The sequence below is a fragment of the Sphaeramia orbicularis genome, chromosome 20 (assembly GCF_902148855.1).
Source record: "Sphaeramia orbicularis chromosome 20, fSphaOr1.1, whole genome shotgun sequence".
NCBI classification, from domain to species: domain Eukaryota; kingdom Metazoa; phylum Chordata; class Actinopteri; order Kurtiformes; family Apogonidae; genus Sphaeramia; species Sphaeramia orbicularis.
Window position 1 is genome coordinate 19830215 of NC_043976.1, and position 19978 is coordinate 19850192.

At 39.4% G+C, this 19978-nt stretch overlaps 2 protein-coding genes and 1 long non-coding RNA gene across 3 annotated transcripts; 1 reads left to right on the top strand and 2 right to left on the bottom strand.

Annotated features, from left to right (window-relative positions):
• Positions 1-1636: 1636 nt before the first annotated feature.
• abhd10b (abhydrolase domain containing 10, depalmitoylase b) lies at positions 1637-6763 on the bottom strand. The gene is made up of 5 exons (XM_030122737.1): positions 6650-6763; positions 5994-6180; positions 4953-5064; positions 2943-3080; positions 1637-2387 (listed from the first exon to the last, which is right to left on the bottom strand). Exons 1-5 carry the CDS (start codon positions 6741-6743, stop codon positions 2046-2048), a joined length of 873 nt encoding a protein of 290 aa, XP_029978597.1. The 5' UTR covers positions 6744-6763; the 3' UTR covers positions 1637-2045.
• Positions 6764-7635: 872 nt separating this feature from the next.
• ythdf3 (YTH N6-methyladenosine RNA binding protein F3) lies at positions 7636-14605 on the top strand. Its single transcript, XM_030122735.1, has 5 exons — positions 7636-8037; positions 8444-8468; positions 8719-8798; positions 9014-10678; positions 13583-14605. Exons 1-5 carry the CDS (start codon positions 8014-8016, stop codon positions 13604-13606), a joined length of 1818 nt encoding a protein of 605 aa, XP_029978595.1. The 5' UTR covers positions 7636-8013; the 3' UTR covers positions 13607-14605.
• On the bottom strand, positions 12655-19766 carry LOC115410911 (uncharacterized). The gene is made up of 2 exons (XR_003934150.1): positions 19501-19766; positions 12655-16600 (listed from the first exon to the last, which is right to left on the bottom strand). It is a non-coding gene; the product is annotated as an uncharacterized LOC115410911 (long non-coding RNA).
• Between the last annotated feature and the right edge of the window lie 212 nt (positions 19767-19978).

Sequence of the window (19978 nt, forward strand, 5' to 3'; positions counted from 1 at the left end):
TTTTTTGCATCATCGTGCTATTTCTCAGAGCAGAAATAAGGCTTTTTATCAGTTACACTCTGGGTCTCTTAGATGCATTAAAACAGATTTTTCCTTTATTAAATGTTTTTGTGGTGGATAATTATCCAGGGAACACACCACCTGCAAAGTGCTGTGGTCAAATCATACTGAGTATGTTGCCTTATTTCATTCAGCTAGACAAAAACATACTGCAGTGTGGCATGTCTACCAAACAAAGCCATGCAACTAAGTGACTTAAAATTGTAATGTCAGTCTGCACAAATTTATAATCGCAAAAGCCTGCAATTAACAGGTCCAGTTTGGTGATATTATGAATTCAGTGAAATTTTGCATAGATGGAACTGTGTAACACCTACAATATGGAAGTTGCTCCTTTACTTTTGACGTTCTGCTCTAGTTTAGGTCATTACTTTCTTTTGTTGTTTTAGATTAGTATATGCTTATGTTTTAGTTGGAAGACAGACTTAATTATTCTGTCATCACAATATTAAAATGACTTTTTCATTAAATTGTGCCTCTACAGTCTTGATAAACAAAGACAAGCAATGTACATGTTTAATTTCATACTGATTTTGTCTTTAACCTCTACCTAAGAACAGTGTTATACACCATAATATGCTGTCTTTGTGAACCAGCTGTTTGCTTACATTATAGCTGCTTTGCTGTGTGCTCCCATAAACTAATGTTTGATGTTACTTGTGACACAAAGATGACAGACTTCATAGTTCAACTATGAGTTAAAGGTCACAGTGCCAGTTAAATGGACCTGAGAGTAACTGGTTGGTTTCGCACCATTGAACATAGTCCAGCTAGTGGTCAATTACTTGTTAATCATCAACAGCCGAATGGGCTTCATTCAGCAGGCGTCTGCATGGCTAAAGGCCAACAGGTATGAAGAGTCATGTAACAGAATGTTCTGCAAACAAAAATACCCCTCACATGACTGTGACCCACAACTTTTGGCTGTCTCTAATGCAACCATACTTCACTGTGTTGACACACTAATGCACCTCACAAACTGTGTTATTGCTGCTTTCTACTTTGGAGATGCATAGGAGGCATGTTAGAATAATTCGAAAACAGATTTGCTTAGTAACTTAGTGCATTGGTATGTTGAGCTTAAATGGGGTACCTCTTTAAATCAATGTGATAAGAATTTTACTGCTGCACAGAAAAGACCCTTATATTCAAGACTAAATCTGTTAAATGTAATCAAAATTATGTAACATTTGTTTTTAATAAATTTCTTTGCCTATTGATAAGTCAGATAATAAACTTATTTATTTAAAAGCTGTAGTAGTAGATGGCTTGGATTGACAGCCATCCACTTTGAGACTCAATAATGAGTTGTTGGTTTGTTTCTTTTATAGGGAACAATACAAATAGTGTCATCATATTTATCTAGTCCTTTAGTTCTAATTCTGTCTAAATGGCCCATTTTGTTGAATTGTTATTAATGTTATATATTAGCTTCATTTATGGGTTTAGTACATGTATGTCTTGGATCGTGTATGCATTTCTGATTCTGTCTTAATTCCTAAACAAGTTCTTGGCTGTCAGCTGATTGAGCTGTTATAACTGTAGATGCTATAATTTCACAGACTGAAACCTGCACTGTAGCGTGCAGAGATTTTATTGGCCAAAACAGAGTGAAAAGTAATTAAAAAAAGGCACAGAAAACTATGCATCTAAAGGAGTAAAAGCAGTCAGATGGTACGAACAGTGGCAGAGACAGCAGCAGCGGCAGACCTAAAAAAACAGGCTAACCAACATAACACTCAACATATGACCTGAAACACATACATATGCAACCTGAAAATACAAGGGATCAGCTAGCAGGAGAGTTCCCTTTCCATATATAGTGTGCACTGTAACGGCATGATGAAACAACAGTTGAATAACAGAAGGAAAAAAGGTCGTATTTGGCAGAGAAAGGTGCCGTTGTTTGGTAATTTCCTTGAGAGTTGCCTTCACAGTAATCACAGTCCTTCTTTTGATAACTTAGCAACGCCTCTACCGCTTACTCAGACCATAGTGGTCAGCTTGTCTATGAGATCGTCAATGGTGTAGACCATAAGCTTGATGTCGTCCTTCTCTGACATGCGATGCTGGCCATGCCGTCTGAGGATTACATCCACATCAGGGCTGAGGACACGCTCTGCAACCTGCATGGAAATGTGCCAGGGGACATCCTCATCCTTGAGCCCATGAATGAGTCGTACAGGACAGGTGATGGGGATGGGACTCTGGAGCACACAGTGATTTTCTGCCTCACGCAGAAAGTCCATGCTAAACTTGTATAAACCCTCCTCTGAATGTTTGGTGGGCACCGTCCATTCTCCCTTCTCTTCAAACTCCTTGCGTGCCTGTACATTCAGACATAAAAAAAAAAAAAAAAAATCACAATTAGACAATGTCTTCAAATAAAAATAATACAGTACAGGTTTCTATTTACAGGGTTCCTACAGGTTTCTACAAGTTAAATTTAAGACTTTTTAAGACCTTTTTAAGACCACTTACAACAGAATTTAATGACTATTTCATGACCATACTGGCAAAAATTTGTGACTGCTAGAATTTAGGAAAATGTATTTATTTCCTCTAGTGCCTTGATTCCCACTATTCTGAGTCATTTCTCACTGGGGGCTGCAAAGTTAGCGATAATTGGTTCCTAATTTCAATATAAATTGTTGGATTGGAACCCAGTAGACTAACATTACATTCTTTGTAGTTTGGACATTGAACAGACACATTTAAGCACAATACAGCCAACAATTTTATGGCAACATAACTTAAGACCAACCATATCAAATGTAATAATACCTTTTAAAGACTTTTTAAGGTATTAAAGGCAGATTTGCAAATTCAAGACTTTTAAGACATTTTTAAGGCCCCAGGAACCCTGTATTTAATAATCTCACCTCAATAGGAAGAGAGTTGAACGATGTGACAATATGGTCAGCAGCAGTGGAAATGCCCACCAGTGCAGCAGTTTTCTCTGGCCGTGCGATGGCTGCCAACAGCATAAGCCAACCTCCTATACTGGAACCCACCAGTATCTGCACATAAAAACACACAGAGTGTTCAAACAAATGTCTACTACGTTAAAATAAAAACCTAAAGAGGCCTGTTCTCAACACATCGTAACAGCAGTGTGGTGGCACACTGCCATCTTCTGGAGACATGGTGCAACAACGAAGTGTGTACTACAGATTAACCATGAGAGGGTGAATTTCAGTTTAATTGTGGAAAAAAAAAAAAAAAAAAAATTCTTGATCAATATATTTTTTAAATCAGTGTTTGGGCTAATATAGGTGGTAAATACACACTTTATAGTATTACCTTTGTGTTCATTTTGTAGTTTACCTTCTTTATTACAAGTGAATTTTCTCCATTGCCAGTAGGATATTGTCATAAATCTCCTTCACAATTGACAACTACATTCTGTGTAGGTATTCTGCCATTGCTAATATATTCTTTTACAGTGGAACCTCACTGTACAAATTTAATTCGTTCCATGACCGTGCTCGTTTTGTGATTTACTCATTTTATGAATCAATTTTCCCCACTGAAATAAATTGAAATATCATTCATCTGTGCCACCCCTCAAAAACCACCCAAAAATCCTGTTTTTAGGGTTTTTTAAAACAGAAAAGTAAAGTTAGAAAGAAAATATTATAAAATTATAAAACCAAATAAACCAGTTTTATTAACTTCAGATGAGATGATCTGTGTGTGAGGAAGATGGTGGAGGAGGAGGGTTATTCTCTTGAAGGAGAATCTCCTTCCGGTAAAACGTCAGGTAGAAAAATTTCTGGCGTTTTCTCTCCCTCTCCACTTAATTTGTTCTTTCTGGCCTCACTTTAATCACTGTCCGCACTTGCAGGTTGTTTCATTAAAAGCCTATCCACAGAAATCTGCTTTGTTTTGCTTTTTAAAATGTTTTAAAAATGCGCCTGATCATTGTCATAAAATAAAGCAGCTACATAACCTGAACTGAATTTGTCTGGATGATTTTTTTTTTTCCAACTAAATCAGAAACCTCTAATCACTTTGCCAACATTTCTTTTAATTTACTCGTAGAGATAGCCTCCTCCACTACACTGTCCTCATTCGGGAATTTTGTCATCTCATCCACTGCATCTAAATGCTGGTGCTCCTGAACGTGAAGTGAGCCTGCAGAGGAGCATCTGCTCGTACTGTGGATTTCCACTTGTATTTCAAGACAAAAATTGTCAAGAGCTGCGGCTTGTAAAGCGAATTTCTCATACTAAAGTGCACTCATACTGCAAGGTTCCACTGTATCTCATTTTTCTCATGTTTACCTACCTTGACAATATTGTTTATTTACATATATCTACAGATTGTAGTGATTTAATCAATCAGCATTTAGCCTTTTTTGTTTGTTTGAATAGTACTTTCTTTCTACAACAGGTTCCTAACAACAGTTGTTTATATTGTATGGTAATTCCTGTTTGACAATTTGCAACCTGAAGGATAAGCAGTAACATGAGCAAATATCAGTAAATTCAGATGTGTGAGAGATTCTTGGGTGGTTATGACACTCACACTATAAGGCATTTTAAATATTTACGAAACCATTTTATTAGAAGTGACACATTCCGCATACGCCTTGATAACGCGGTGAGAGGATGTCACACTTGATGTAGATAGAAACATAACACCCTGATTATTTAATGCATGCATTAAGAACAACGGTTCAATCATTTGAAGGCTCATAACTCTTGACTGAAATCAATATTCTTGAAAGCTTGGATAGCTGGATAGCTTGAATTATGACATTACATCACTATTTGCAATGCAAAAAAATCAATATCAGGAACTCAGTTTTAGAGCCAAATGGTTGTCAAAATTCATTTGGAACCTGTTCTGTTTTCAGAGCTTCATTGATTATACTAAGCAGTGCTTACCTGTGGTCCTTCTGCTAACTCATCCAACACAAACAGAACATCTTTTTTCCAGGTACCAATTGTTCCTTCTGCTAGGACACCCTCTGAAGCCCCATGTCCTGTGTAGTCAAACCTGGGAGAACAGAAATAGACCTGTTCATAGCTGATGGCATTATTTTTATTTGTAATGTTCCGTCTTACAATGGTAAACCAGTTTAATACTTCCCATAAAATGTGATTAGACCTTATACTCTGTACAACAGTATCTCTCCACTATTAAATCTCATCTGCTATTGTAGGGATTATTAACATGTCCTACTGTGCATCCAACAGATCAAAATTTTGCTGTTTTGAATAGACTCACCATGGATTGCAGTGAAATTGGTACAGATATTTAGAGCTCCATCAGGATAAAAATACACCTATATATAAAAACTAACACCATTTTCAGTAGTGTCATCAGTAGATTATGTTAGGTTGCAATTGCTGCCAGATTTGTGTGTTAACATGGTGATAATATTAGTAAAAAACATTAATGTGCCAAAGAACAGGTTCACACTGCTGCTAATTTAGCTATAATCTCATTTGACATCATTAATTGTTAATTGGAGCCCTTGATTTTTGTATCCAGATTCAGTGTAAAGCTATCCCTACTTGATGGTGTGTTGTCTATTGTCATACTGCATACGGTTAACTGAAGAACAAAATCAGCCAGGATGTACAGTACAACCATATTCAATCATTTATGATAAGATGACAAAGCATTTTCCATCTGCTGTTAGTTATAGAAATACTTTATTACATCTAAGTTATTCTTTTAGTGGGAGGGTGTTCTTCAATTCTCGTAAATTGCTCAAGATAGATCTACGTCAATCAGTTGGCTTAGTCCATGAAAGGCCCAAAAAATACATGACATACAAGATGATCAAAACTGGGTGTGTGAACTGCCATGATCTGTATATATGGGGTGTGTCGGTTTTTCCATTTTGTTCAACAGGAAGAGATTATGATCAACAGCTGGTGTTGTAACACCAACAAAATGATTGAGTCTAAATGCCTCACCTGAGGTAAGAGTGACCTAATGACCTGCAGAACTCCTCCAGTGCCTCCGCCTTTTGGCCGTTCATGTTGGAGCCATACCCTGGCAGAAACACCACACCTGGACTCTTCCCCTTCACTCTTCTGTATGCCAGCTTTGGAAGGTCTGGCCGGGATGCATACTGGACTGTGGACTTGTGCCTCCTATCAACTGGTAGACAAAGAGCAAAGTATAATGTTATGTAAATTACGTTATGCACAGTGCATTAGTTATATAAACATCAATATATATAAACAACTGCCGTTACAGAACTGCTTTAGTGGAAACAACGTCCCATCTTGTCTGAAACTAAGACTTATTTTGACGCAAATGATACACAACACATGGCTATCGGGAAGCAGCACGGACCTTGTTTCCACATGGTCCAAATATAATTGGTATTCGACCAAATTTACATACAAATGAAATGTAGTCATGTTTAAGGGTTTTTAGTGTAACAAGACACAAAACAGACAACGTGAAAGCTGTCCTTAGCGCAAACTGCGCACCGTTTACATGCCCTAAATTTAAGACACCGCAGTCTGAGTGAGCCACACCCCCTTCTTCGCGATTAAATACATTTAAATGGCAACTGAGTGCTGTGAAACTATTTATCCCAACACCAGAGACCCTAACACACCTTCCAGACGCTTAGACGAGAAAGCAGAGAGCCCTCCATTGGATAAAATCTGTGAAAGTCCTCTGCGGCAGGACCTCAGCGCGACGGCTGCCATACTGCTTCGCGACCCACAGAGGAAAGATCGCGAGAGTTACCGTCCTCGTCCTCTGACCGAGATCTCATCAGTTGTTGTAGTCCATTTACATTATTACAGTACACAGCATTGATGTGGATGAAGTAAACATATCCTACGTTTTTAGAGAACGTAAACTCCAATAAAATACAGTTAAGTAAATATATTAGCATACGTTTAAAATCTTACTTTAACAGCGGTACGTAAGAAAAAGCCATTGATATATTAGCCTACTGTATCACATATTTGGTATATATTATTAACATTAATGCGTGTTTATACTTTATTTTCGCAAAAATTGTTGCAGAATAACTATTGAGTCTTGTCTGCTTGAGTAACAGTAGAAATGCCATACTATAAAAATGTAAAGCCTATAATCACATATAATTCATATTAACGATTAACATCACTGTCGACAATGGTTTCGGTAAATAAATAAACGGTCGTAGCTGGTTACTTTTTAATTGTGCATTATGGGGGGAGATTATATTTGGTGATGTATTTTAACCTTTAAAAATTCCTAATTTATTTTTGAAACATCATTTAGTAAAGAAACAGAACACAATGGAGCTTAAGTAGGGTGTTCAGTATTCACCACTGCTTATAGGTGATATACACAAGTTTATACTTATATGAATTTGATTAATTTTAGCCTGTTATTGTTAACTTTATTTGATGTTATCCAAATGTAGATCCATTCTTCTCTCCATGACTGTGCAGGCTAAGCTAGAAAGAAGCCCCTAGTTATAGAGACTGTTGGGCCACTGTCATATCATAAAGCGGTAAAATGGTGCAAATGAAGAGTATAATAAGAGTAGCAGGGAACTTGTGTGTTTGTGACTGTCATGTGAAGTGTCAGTGTGTAACATGACTCAGAGCGTCACAGGCGGAAGGTCACGGAGCAGCAGAACGGAACGGAAGCGGGAGTAAAAAGCCTATCCGCCATTGTGGAGTATGGTGAGGGATATTTCAGTGAGACACTAGTCAGTTTAAGATTGACTGATAAACACCATCTGTGGCAGGATCGGACACGGTTATTGACGCCTTCTCCACACACGTAAAGTCGCCGTTTGTAAGAGCCTGAAGAAGCGGATCGTCGTCAGGTCTGACCACGGGAGGAAAACGCCGCCTTGTAACGTTAACAGAGTGATTGGACAACCCGAGAGACGAGCCAGGAAAGCACCGAAGTGCACAGAGGCAGGGGAAGCCGTGGACAGTCTCACAAACAGCGACCAGTTTGGGCTTCTGGAGGATGTCTGCGACCACAGTCGATCAGGTCGGTGTATTGACAGCTGAACGGTGCCGTGAATTAGCCGTGCGGTGAAATGAAACTTTGCCGACAACAGTTAGATGTGGAGGCTACGCCGGATCAAACAGGCTAAAAAAGTCTTTGATATATGATAGCTATTAGCTGTAATGTAGGCCGACTGTATTGCCAACCAACTCTAGCTTTAGCCGGTGGCCAATGCGGCACCGTTTACTGGATGTCAGAGCATTTGACATCCGGTCAATAACACGAAGCAACCTGTAAATGTTAACATCCGGGCTGGAGGCTCTACCAGCCGACTACAGTACAGTCTTTTCCCATGTAGGATACAGCCTGCTCTCTGTGTGTATCTGTCTCTGGCTTCCTGTCGTGATCTCACAACATCTCATCTCTTTTCCCGTGCCCATTTTTGCAGAGACCTAAAGGACAAGGAAATAAAGGTAAGGCTATGAATAACTGGTGTTCAGTTCACTGGTGCACAGGTTAAAATCTGCTAATATGCCGGTATGGTTATAACACACTGACAGCATAAACTACAATCAGGTTACCTTTATTATTTTGTGTATCATTAATTCTACTTTTGCATTGACAGTTACAGACTATGAGGATTTATCATGTTTTACATTTGACTGAAATGCCTCGACTTTACATTTGACTCAATATCAGATGACCTAATGTGTTTTCTTCTAGTGCAAAACGGATCAATGCATCAGAAAGATGGTGTGAATGATGATGATTTTGAACCTTACCTAAGCGGCCAGACAAATCAGGTAATGCCATACAGTGTGTCTTAATGACATCTTCTAATCTAATATCTGTTTTAGTTGCATATTTCAAGTTAAATCAATGCTAATAATACTGATACGAATAGAATTTTGATAATGATTTCCTAGTGTTCATAATGTTTACATTTTAATTAAATAACTGTATGGTTTGTAATTTTTGTCTGTTTTACATTAACTGCCTCTCTCTTCATTCATTACAGAGTAACAGCTATCCACCAATGTCTGATCCCTACATGCCCAGCTACTATGCTCCATCTATTGGTTTCCCTTACTCTCTGGGAGAGGCTGCTTGGTCAACAGCTGGAGACCCTCCGATGCCCTACCTTACTACTTATGGACAGATGAGCAATGGAGAGCCACACTTCATCCCTGACGGTGTGTTCAGTCAGCCAGGTGCTCTGGGGAACACGCCTCCTTTCCTCGGCCAGCATGGCTTCAACTTCTTCCCTGGCAATGCAGACTTTTCCACCTGGGGTACCAGTGTCTCTCAGGGCCAGTCCACGCAGAGCTCAGTCTACAGTAACAGCTATGGGTACGCCCCCAGTTCACTGGGTAGGGCTATTACGGATGGACAGGCGGGTTTTGGAAGTGACACTCAGCTCAGTAAGGTACCGGTGTTGAACAGCATCGAGCAGGGTATGACTGGGTTAAAACTGGGTACGGACATGGTGGCAGCTGTCACCAAAACTGTGGGCTCACCTTTAGGAGGCACAGCAGGTATGAGTAGTATGGCGGCCAATAACCTTCCTCCGTCTGTCAGCTCATCTGCACCTAAACCTGCCTCCTGGGCAGCCATAGCCAAGAAGCCGGCCAAGCCACAGCCCAAGGTCAAACCAAAAGCCAACATGGGGATGGGGGGAGGTGTCACCATTCCCCCACCCCCCATAAAGCACAATATGAACATTGGCACCTGGGACGATAAGGGCTCTTTGAACAAGCCTCCATTAGCTCAGACTATGATGCCCCCACAGCCTCTGGTGCAGCAGCCTCTCCTAGCTCAGCCCCAGCCCTTACTGCAGAACCCTTTGCCCCCTCAGCCCCAACACCAGCCCCAACATCAACACCAACACCAGCCCTTCCAACTCCAGTCTCTCCAGTCACCCCAGCATCCCCAGCCTCTGCCCCCTGGCCCCCCACACCTGCACCTCTCTTCACAACCTGGTCCCCCACAGCCCCTTCATCATCAACCACCTCAGCAGCCTGGCCCGCCTCCTAACCGCTGGGTGGCTCCCAGGAACCGGGGTGAGAGCTTTGGCCTTGGTGGTGGAGTCCCACTGAGTGCCTCTCCTTGCTCTGGAGAAGTGCATCCCGTGCTGGAGAAACTCCGGGCCCTCAACAACTACAACCCCAAAGACTTTGACTGGAACTTGAAAAATGGACGTGTTTTCATTATCAAGAGCTATTCAGAAGATGATATCCACCGCTCAATCAAGTACTCTATCTGGTGCAGCACGGAACATGGTAACAAGCGGCTGGATGGTGCATACCGCTCACTGGGCAGCAAGGGGCCCCTGTATCTGTTGTTCAGTGTCAATGGCAGTGGGCACTTCTGTGGCGTGGCTGAGATGCGCTCACCCGTGGACTACAATGCCTATGCAGGCGTCTGGTCTCAGGATAAGTGGAAGGGCAAGTTTGAGGTGAAATGGGTTTTCATCAAAGACGTGCCCAACAACCAGCTGCGACACATCCGACTGGAGAACAATGACAACAAGCCAGTGACCAACTCCAGGGACACTCAAGAAGTGCCTCTGGAGAAGGCCAAACAAGTGCTTAAAATTATCGCCACTTACAAGCATACCACCTCAATCTTTGATGACTTTGCACATTATGAGAAACGTCAGGAAGAGGAGGAGGTTCTGAGGAAGGTGAGATAAACACACATACAGTACAGAGCCTTGTCCTGTAAACAGCTTGTTTGTATGCATGAGGCAGTTCAGTTGAGCTACCCTTTAATTCAAAGGGAAGCAAACTTTCACTGAGTCACTGCTAAAAGGCTGGGAGTCAGCTGATCCTGTTCCACCTGCTCTCAGACAGAGGCTGTAATATCCTGTGGCTGAATGACCAGTCTGGTGTAAATGGAACTTCCCAGAGGCCTGTCAGCAGATTGACATGCCACCATTACTCATAAGCAGGTTCAGGAAGGCCTGATTCCTCATCAGCCATCTTGTGCTGCTCAGATCATGATGATCTGCCCAAGTGGAGTTAGATGCATAGAGGTTTCCTGAAATAGCCCACATTCCTGGCATTCCTTCTTCCAGACAAAGGCAGATGTAGGCTCTGATCTCCCTTTGAATGCCAAGCCTCTCTGCTCTCCACAGGCTCCTCATGCTTTATTAGTCTTTAACAACATAAGCCCTAGGCCTGCAAACTGGCTGCGGTGTGAGGTTGTACACTTTGTTTTAGATGCTGATGTCTAAAATGTTTCCCTGCAAAAAACGTGATAAAAATTCACAATTTGTCTGCATTTGTATTCTGACAAGCAGTCAGAGTTTAATGCCTGTGCACTCGCAGTGGAAACTAACATGTTGCGGTGGTAATAACAGTGGTGTACCGCAAATGTTTGTCTTAAGTAGTAAAAACTCTGTGGGGTTCTTCTGCTGTGGAAAAACAGTGGCTGTGTAGTGTATTACATGTTATCATTTCTAGCCTTCTGCTGCATCCATTCTTAGATTCACCAGTATGCTAATCTAATTTCGTTTAGAAAACCCCCATGACCTGCTCTCTCTTTTTCCTCCACTCCCCCACTGGTTGGTGCTCCATTGATGCTGTATTGACTCTTCGCTGCTGACCTTGTTAATATGCACTGGGTTACTTTCTCATAAATATTTCAAGTCAATGTTTTCAGGCTTCTGAAAACAACCTGTCAGTAGAAAGCCTGTTTCATCCTGCGTTGTGCAGGCGTTGCGCTGTGCTGCTTTTGTAGCTCTGACCTCCTACATGACAGGATCGGCCCAGCTGAGGCCTCACCCTCCTTTTCCTGACAAGGTTAATTGTTCTCTATTGTTTGACCTGTCTTTCCCGAATTTTGAGAGGTGTCAAACCAGCACAGCTACTTACAGTACTACACCTTCTCAAAATGTTTTTTGACTTTGAATCTAATCCTATTGCAGGATTTTATTAGCATATTTGACTACAATCCATTTTGGGTACATTTATTTAAAATGCCACCTGTTGTATGAAAACATAAATGAATTATACTTTTTTTGGTCATCATTGGAGAAAATAATGTTCAGTTTACATGTTAAACCAAGAAATAGAGCATTATTTGAAGCTCCCGACTCTGCTGAAGTGGTTCCTGTCCCCAGAGTAGCAACCCTACTGGGGATAGAGTTACACTGAGGCCCTGGGGTCTCACTGGGTTTTTCCCAAATCACTGACATGGACTCCCAGTCTTCAAAAAGGACACTGTTCCACCTGGAAAAATGGGCCACACAGTCAACCTATAAGACTAGTCACAGACACTAGTGTATAAAGATTATTCTTTCTCCATCCCATTTATATATTTAGGATTTGTCCTATACTGCCTTAATGAACAGCTCTTCAACATTTATTTTTTTTTGTGATTGATGACACATACCCAGTAGTATTTCATATTTGAACTGCCTTACTCAAGATTTAATATACATTTTTACAGTCTTATGTTTATCTGGGTCTTAGAGGGGCTTATTCCTTCAAGTCTCAAATGTAAACATCATCAAACATTGTGGTTAGGTCTTCCTTAGAACTGCTAAATTCATGTTCTCTGTATTTTACTCACTTTTTTTTTTCTTTGGATGCTGTGTGTTTCACTGACTTCAGCAAACAAAGTATACTGCCTAGAGATATTTTTTCGTTGTATAAATTAACGTAAGACCTATAGATTTGTGGTTCTGATTGGTGGGGGCCTGACAAGAGTTAAACACTTCCATTCTCATGTTTATCTTAACTGGATTGTTTATGATGTTTAAGCTCTGAACTAAGACAAGTTAAATGGCACCACTATGAATGGAATAAAATGTTTAAAAATAATACCTTAATTTTGCAATATGAACCAAACATTGATTTTTTTTTTTTTATCATTTGCATTTCAAATGTCACTGAAACCATATAATAGGAATCCATGGGAATAGGACACCAAACTGTGCAGCATTATTATTTACAATGGTACATACAAAAAAAAATAAATAAAAAAATAGAATGGAGTACAACATGAAGAATTTATATTTGTAGTTTGAAAACACCAACACTTTCTTGAGTATTGAAAATGGAAATTATTTATTTTAGTGGTTTCTCCACAATTAAATGCATGATCCACAGTCTAAATGAAGACACCTTTATTGAGAGTTGCTTTTACTGTTTGCATTGATTAGTACCGCTGATAAAAGCACACATGACTGTACCAAAAATAGAAATGTTCCCTTTTAAGAACTGAAATTATTGTAATTTATCTTTTTAAGAATGATTGTGGTATCACAGTATCACATACCTATATAATCAGGAGTCACTCACCACATTAGATACTTAAGGATTCAAAGCACAACAGTCAGGTTTTGTTTAGTTTGGGGTTTCTGAATTGATGAGTTCCTGAGTTGCTCCAAACCCCTTTTTGGATGAAGGTGTGTTTCTGTTGACACCATAGAATCACATATTCCAAGCCGTGAATGAATACGATGAGAGCAGTTCCGGCTTTGCCCTTTAAGCTCCTGTTTGTGTTTGTTTTCGTCCCTTGTTGCTCTTGTTCTGATACCATCCACTGATTATGTGTCTTTTTTTTCCCCTTCTCTTGCCAGGAGCGCAATAGAAATAAACAGTAACCTTCAAGCAAGCTGTCTGCTAGAACTGCAACACTAATGATGTAGGACCTTAAATAAAATTTGCCTAACCACAAGGAGGAAAGGCTCTCACAATCTTTCCGCTGAAGAAGACAATGTATCTGAACACTTGAACATGACAATAGAGGGACTCATCTGTATCCGTTGACTGGTGCATCAAACCCTGTGTTCCTGTCTCACGAGAAAAAGAACGTAACCCACCTTGAAAACTCTGTCTTTAAAGCACTTTCAGTCCTTCTAAACAGCCTCTACCGATACCCTTAACTCTCTAACTCTGTGTTCTTCTTTCATTTTGTTTGTGAGCAACTAACTGACTAACCAGCGTAGTCAGAAGATTTCACCAGGCTTACTTGTCATTTTTTTAATGCCTCAAATGTTTGGGATATTGGTGAGTGTCATCAGCTCCTGAAGAGAATTAAAGATGATATGTATAAATTAATCTTGTACTTGAATCTGTATTCAGCTGTCTGATCCTCCTCAGACAGAGGCTGTGGATGATTGACAGGAGGGACAAATTAATTGGGAAACAGCCACAATCATGCCAATCATAGGATGTATCCTCTATCTACCTGTTTCCTTCTTTTCTGCATCTGTTTCCGTGTACCAAAAGATTACAGTTATGCAGCAGGCTGGCAAGTGCTGGTCAGTGCACATCTTTGTTTTTTCTCTCTTGTGATTCTGTCATTCTGAAGTGCATTTGTCTGAGGAGAAACCTGCTGCTCTGGTAGATTTAGCGGTGGCCTCCTTGGGCCCTTTGGGTGACTGTCTTTGCTCTGATGTTGATGTACTTGACCGTACCTCAGGCTCAATCAGACTGTCCTCAACAGCTCTAGCACTTTTGGGAGAATCCCCTCACACCTTTTCGAGTGTGGTTTTGCTGGGATTCCCCCAAAACGGCAAGACATCACCTGCAAGGATGTGACAGTTTTCTCCTCTAGGTAACTCACTAGCTAAATAAAAATTACCCATGTTTAGCGCAAACCTCTCTTTTGTCTTTTTCTTCAGAAACTGTCACACTTCAATACAACACAATAAATAGAAAAATATAAACTGACCTGCACAATAAAGCAGGCCCTTATTTTTTCTATTTGCATGTGTGTCTGTATAAACTAGTATATTTATAGCAGCAACTGCATTCCCAAACTTGCTTTGCGTAAGGATTTGTTACAAAAGATCTTATTGGTACCAGGTGGGTGTGTTGAAAAGCACATAAAGTTGCCCTGAAGAAGTGCACATCAAATGGTGTTGCTTTTCTGAACTATGATACTATACATAAAAAATGTAAGTGCACAACATCAAAACTGGAATTTTCCATCTTACCTACTGTATGATTGTTATATCAGTCAAACAGGCAAGAATATGAGCCTCAGAAAATATTCCAACAGTGATGAAAAGGTCTATTCATACTGTACAATAATGTATAATTTTATGACAATGATGGGAAGATTATAGGTGGCCATTTGGCAGACTAGACAGATTATTCTATCATGCTATTATATTAGGACTGCAAACTGGAATATAACTAGGTTCTTACATCGAAAGACATTTATGATATGCTTTGATAAGTTACTATTCACATACTATGCTGTTTTACACTTAAATAGATTTATGTGACAGGTTTAGGTAATAGTTCCCTTGGAGTAAAAGGTTGTTGATTACTTGGTGACACACAGGGTCAATTGTGGTGATTATTTCAAGTTTCCATTTGAATTAATGATTAGATAAAAAAAGGAAATCTGACAAAATCTGACAAGGTCATTTAGCATACCATTTTCAACAGTTTTTGACAGATTTTAACGAAAAGAAACTGAAACTATTGACTGCAGATTTCACGTTAAAACTGTAGGATGTATAACAAGACCATCAGAGAGTGCAGACCCTCATCCCCTTAGATTATACTCACAACACTATATACATCAGCTGTGTTGTGAATACACTAAAAGAAACTTAGTTTTGTCTGTACATGTTATGGATGTTTTATTTTTCACAAATCTCAAGTTGCAATGTTCAAAACTGAGGTCAGGAACAATGGTGGATTTAGAAAATGGTCACCTAGATCAGCAAGACATTGACTTTGTTAATATATTGTCATGTGACATGTCATTTATTCTTTTTTTTTTTTTTTCAAAGCAATAGCTGCTTTCCTTTCCAAGAAATTGTCAAAAATGTCCAGAAGTACCCTTTCTTCCAATGGTGAAGAATCCTTTTAACAAAAAAATCTTGAAACCATCTTCGAGGAGGACTAAGATGTATAGAGATCAGCCTTTCAACTCAAAATGTGTTATAAGTTTTACAGTTGCAGATATGGAATGATGGACCAGAGTGAAATACCTTCACAGGATTGCAGATATCAGAACCATTTTTGCACAAGAAGCACTGTTAACATTTATGTAATTTTTTTTCTAATAACACTCCTGTGAGTTTTATTAAATGTCTCAATTGTTCAGCCACCACTGAAGCAGCTGACAGTAAGTGAAACATGAGGTTGAATTACACAGAATCACCTGTTTCCTTTATTCACTGAAAGATGTGGTGATGATTTCTTCTGTTTTACTGTGTGCCCACCAGAGTGTGCCATTGTACCATGTACTTTCCAGTCTCCTCATCTCCCCAGACACACTACAAAGCCCTTCCTGTAAGCAGCAAAGCCCTCTTTCTTCTCAAGCCCTCCAACTCCTACAGACACAATTATACCAGGATGAGAAGCACTTGTTGTGCTTCCACAGCTTTTCGAAGCAATTAATGCCAGCTCGCCAAGCTGTGCAGTGAGAGGTGGAGAAGAGAAGGAGAGAGAGGATGTGAGCTGGAGAGAGAAAAATCCCCCCTTTATGTTTGTCAAGGAGGAAGAAAAAGGCTGTAATTATAACATTGGAGGCTTTGGATTGCGACTTCTCTCCTCTGTGTGTTAATTTGTGCATCCATCAGGTTGTTGCAGGCAGCCTTTGAAAAGATCACACTCTTCCTGCCTCCATTTGTCTGTGAACACAACACACAAAGTAAGCAGAGAAGTTGCTATTTATTCACGCCACAATACCCTCACAATTACTAGTTGCGTGTGATGGTGCTGAGATGTACAAATTCTCAAATATGCAAAACGCTGATTTAATTAGGGACCTCTGATATGTGTTCTTGATTTTATCTTGCTCATTGAACTGGTATAAGGTGTGGTGTGTTAACATTACTGTCAAGTGTGTTTATTGGTTCATGAATGCTGCACATTGCTTTAGCTTAAATTCATTAGAGCTCAACAGGAAAAAAAAAAAAAAGAAGCACTTACTCAAACCCACGCATCTTTTTTGTTCCGTTTCTGAGGCTTGTCATGCCATTACCATTTCATCGAACTAACTGGTAAGTGTTTTTAATGTTATCAACAGTCAATTTGGCCTTTTTCACAGTGGTCAAAGCTGTTCCAAGAAAGTGTCAAGCAAACTTTTTTTTCTATATAAATCATCAAAATGTCCTTCTGGTGAGGGATTCAGCTGAGAGAAGATGAGAGCGAAGGAGCATCTTAGTGAGCTGAAATGTCTTTGAAGTTTCAGTCACAGTGAAGACTCATCAACACATGGCTCAAGGCAAGGTTAGGGCAAGTCTCAGGGTTGGCACTTCCTTGATGTTTTGAAGGTTTTCACACTCTGGGCCATGGTATGTCACTCAATACGTCTGCTCTCAACATTAGCCCTATTGACGACTATGTCATTCGGCTGATAAAGGAGGTGAAGAGTATTCTAAATATATATGTACATCTCCACAGAACTGGTGTTAAGACATTGTAGGAAACCGTCTCGGCTGATGTTGTTGTAAGCGAACAAAATAATATAGCCGTGAGTGTGTCAACAATAACAAATGCAATCGGAGTCTCAGCTGAGTTCCATTCAAAGCGATATTGAAGTTTCAAGGTGTTACTCAGCAAGGCAGGTGAAATAATCAGCATATTTTACTTCTCATTTGTAAAAAACGGGCTTTTGACAAACAGCAATGTCTGAGTTTTCTTCCTGCTCGTTTCCAAGGTGTCTGTGTTGCCATGGTTATATCATTATCTGTGAACTGAAAGTACAGGCTGAGCATTTTGCCGAACACAATGATATGAAGTAGATCTAAGATGGAAAGACTTTGTTGTTACATACAATGAAGGAGGAATGAGAGATTTGAAGAATTTTGTAGTTTTGTAAACACAGGTGTTGACTGTGGCAAATAATTACCAAGGAAGTCATATTAAGATTTCTGTTAAGACTTAAAGTGATTTAATAGATTTATATGCCCTAGTGTATGTAAGCATCTGTTTTTACCACAAAGAATAAAGGTTAAGTAAGCAGTTATCCAGCTCATTTTGGTGTTAAAAACTGGTATTATATCAGATGCCCACATGGAGGCGCCAGTAATAAAAAGGTAAAGAGACTTAAAATTACTTCCACAAATCCCAACAGTTAATTTCAGATGTAGTCAAACATGTTAACTGCTTATTCCTTGAAGAACTTGTGAGAAACCAGGCTTTTTAGCAAGATTTTCTCTCAGCTATGGGAGTTAGTTATTAATATCAAAGAAGTCAAAATTCTTTGATGTTTCCCTCAATATTTATCTTCATTTTCACACATCATGCACAGCTTTTTAGAACAAGTTGGGGGACTCACTCTGGACAGATGTTAGGAAATGGTCAAATCCTGCTAGTCGCATATCCTTATATCCAGACATGAAATTCCTGTCAAGCTTCAAAAATGCTGAAGCCCACCCACATCATAATCAAATAATGTCTTTTATTGGAAATCTACTGATGTCTTAAAAAGATCAGGGTACATTCAGTTTTTCTCCTAGACTTCCAAGTGACATATAGGGAGCCATCCACTGTGTCACCATTTACAAATATGGTTGTCAATTTAATATATACATTCACAAGCAAATAAAGTTGCCGTTTGTGGCAAAGATGGTATAGTTTTGTGTTTAACAGCTTAATGGACTTGCATCTATCATCATGCCACCAACACCAAAACAGCTGCTGCCATTGCACATTTTACATAAAGCAAATATTCATTTTCAAAAGCAATATGAAAAAGTATTAAAAGAGGTGAAATCACTACAGGTCTGGTCAAGTTGTAGCTGCAGAGACATCATCAGCGACTAAACGGATCATGGATAGAGGCAGTTACGATGACTTCAGCTCTGAAACTTTCAGGTGTGTAGTCTTTCTGTTTATGCATTTTCACTCTTATACATCAATAGTTTTACAACAAAGGGTGGATTTTTGATTTGTAAAATTTTCTTGTAACCCATAAAGATCCAAACAGTCACTGGTGACCAAACCATCTACTAATCTAAAATGTTTAATACCTGTTGATCCACTAATCCTATCAATTCATGTAAATAATTGGTATAAAATGCAGTTTGTCATCTTTTCATGGTCATCAGATATGACCCATTTGGACGTTCAGAGGCTCCGTATTGAACGTGGAAACACTGTCATCTTCTACAACATTAATTCACCAGTAAAACCCATGGAGTGTGATAAATGACAATGGATGGAGACACTTGGTTTATGTTCAGTTAATGATGTATTTTGTTGAAAAAGTCACGTTTTCTTAATTTTTCTCTGTTTCTGATATTATGACAATCAACTTTAATATGAGCTTTATGAACATCTACATGATCAGTGAATTAAATGTAGGAAAATACCTGGTTTTTATTGAAAAAACGTAAAATACATTGAATAATATTCTAATAAATGGTGATAAATGACTTAAGAAAGGTTAAATATGAGAAAAATTCATTTGGAAACTGCCATAAAAGTAGCACTGGGTCTTTCTGGGTTAAATTGTCAAACACTGTGTGTGTCAATGTTGGCATACTTCGAACAGCATCAAAAAATAATTTCAGGCCTTATTTACCTAATAGGGGTTGAATGGTGGTCCAGTGGTGCTGGCTGGTGTTGGCCATTGTGTGGGGTTTGTATGTTCTCCATGTGTGGGTTCTGTCCAGATACTCCAGCTTCCTCCCACTGTCCAGACATGCACTTTAACAGGTTATGTGGTTGATGTAAATCAATGTGAGAGTGAATGATTGTTCATCTGTGTATATCAAACCTGTGATGAACTGGCGACACACCCAGGGATCAACTCACCTTCACTTGTTTGTAGCTGGGATAAGCTCTGGGGGCCCCCATGACCCACTTGAAATGGTTTGAAAGATGAACGAATGTACATAATATTACACACCAAAAAGCACAAGAAAGTAGGTTTATTCTAAATATTGCTTACATTTTTAAAAACTCCTAGGTTGTACTGGAGATTTATCCCAGACAAATTCAGCTACAAGCTCCTAGAAAACAATATTTCTACCTATCAGTCTGTTAATGTCATGTACTGT

Coding starts and splice junctions, on each gene's coding strand:
- ythdf3 (XM_030122735.1), top strand. CDS start 8,014: ATGTCTGCGACCACAGTCGATCAG. Junction 8,038..8,443: donor CTGCGACCACAGTCGATCAG/GTCGGTGTATTG, acceptor CCATTTTTGCAG/AGACCTAAAGGACAAGGAAA. Junction 8,469..8,718: donor TAAAGGACAAGGAAATAAAG/GTAAGGCTATGA, acceptor GTTTTCTTCTAG/TGCAAAACGGATCAATGCAT.
- abhd10b (XM_030122737.1), bottom strand. CDS start 6,743: ATGGCAGCCGTCGCGCTGAGGTCCTGCCGCAGAGGACTTTCACAGATT. Junction 6,181..6,649: donor CTCGTCTAAGCGTCTGGAAG/GTGTGTTAGGGT, acceptor TTTGTCTACCAG/TTGATAGGAGGCACAAGTCC. Junction 3,081..4,952: donor AGTTAGCAGAAGGACCACAG/GTAAGCACTGCT, acceptor TTTTATGTGCAG/ATACTGGTGGGTTCCAGTAT.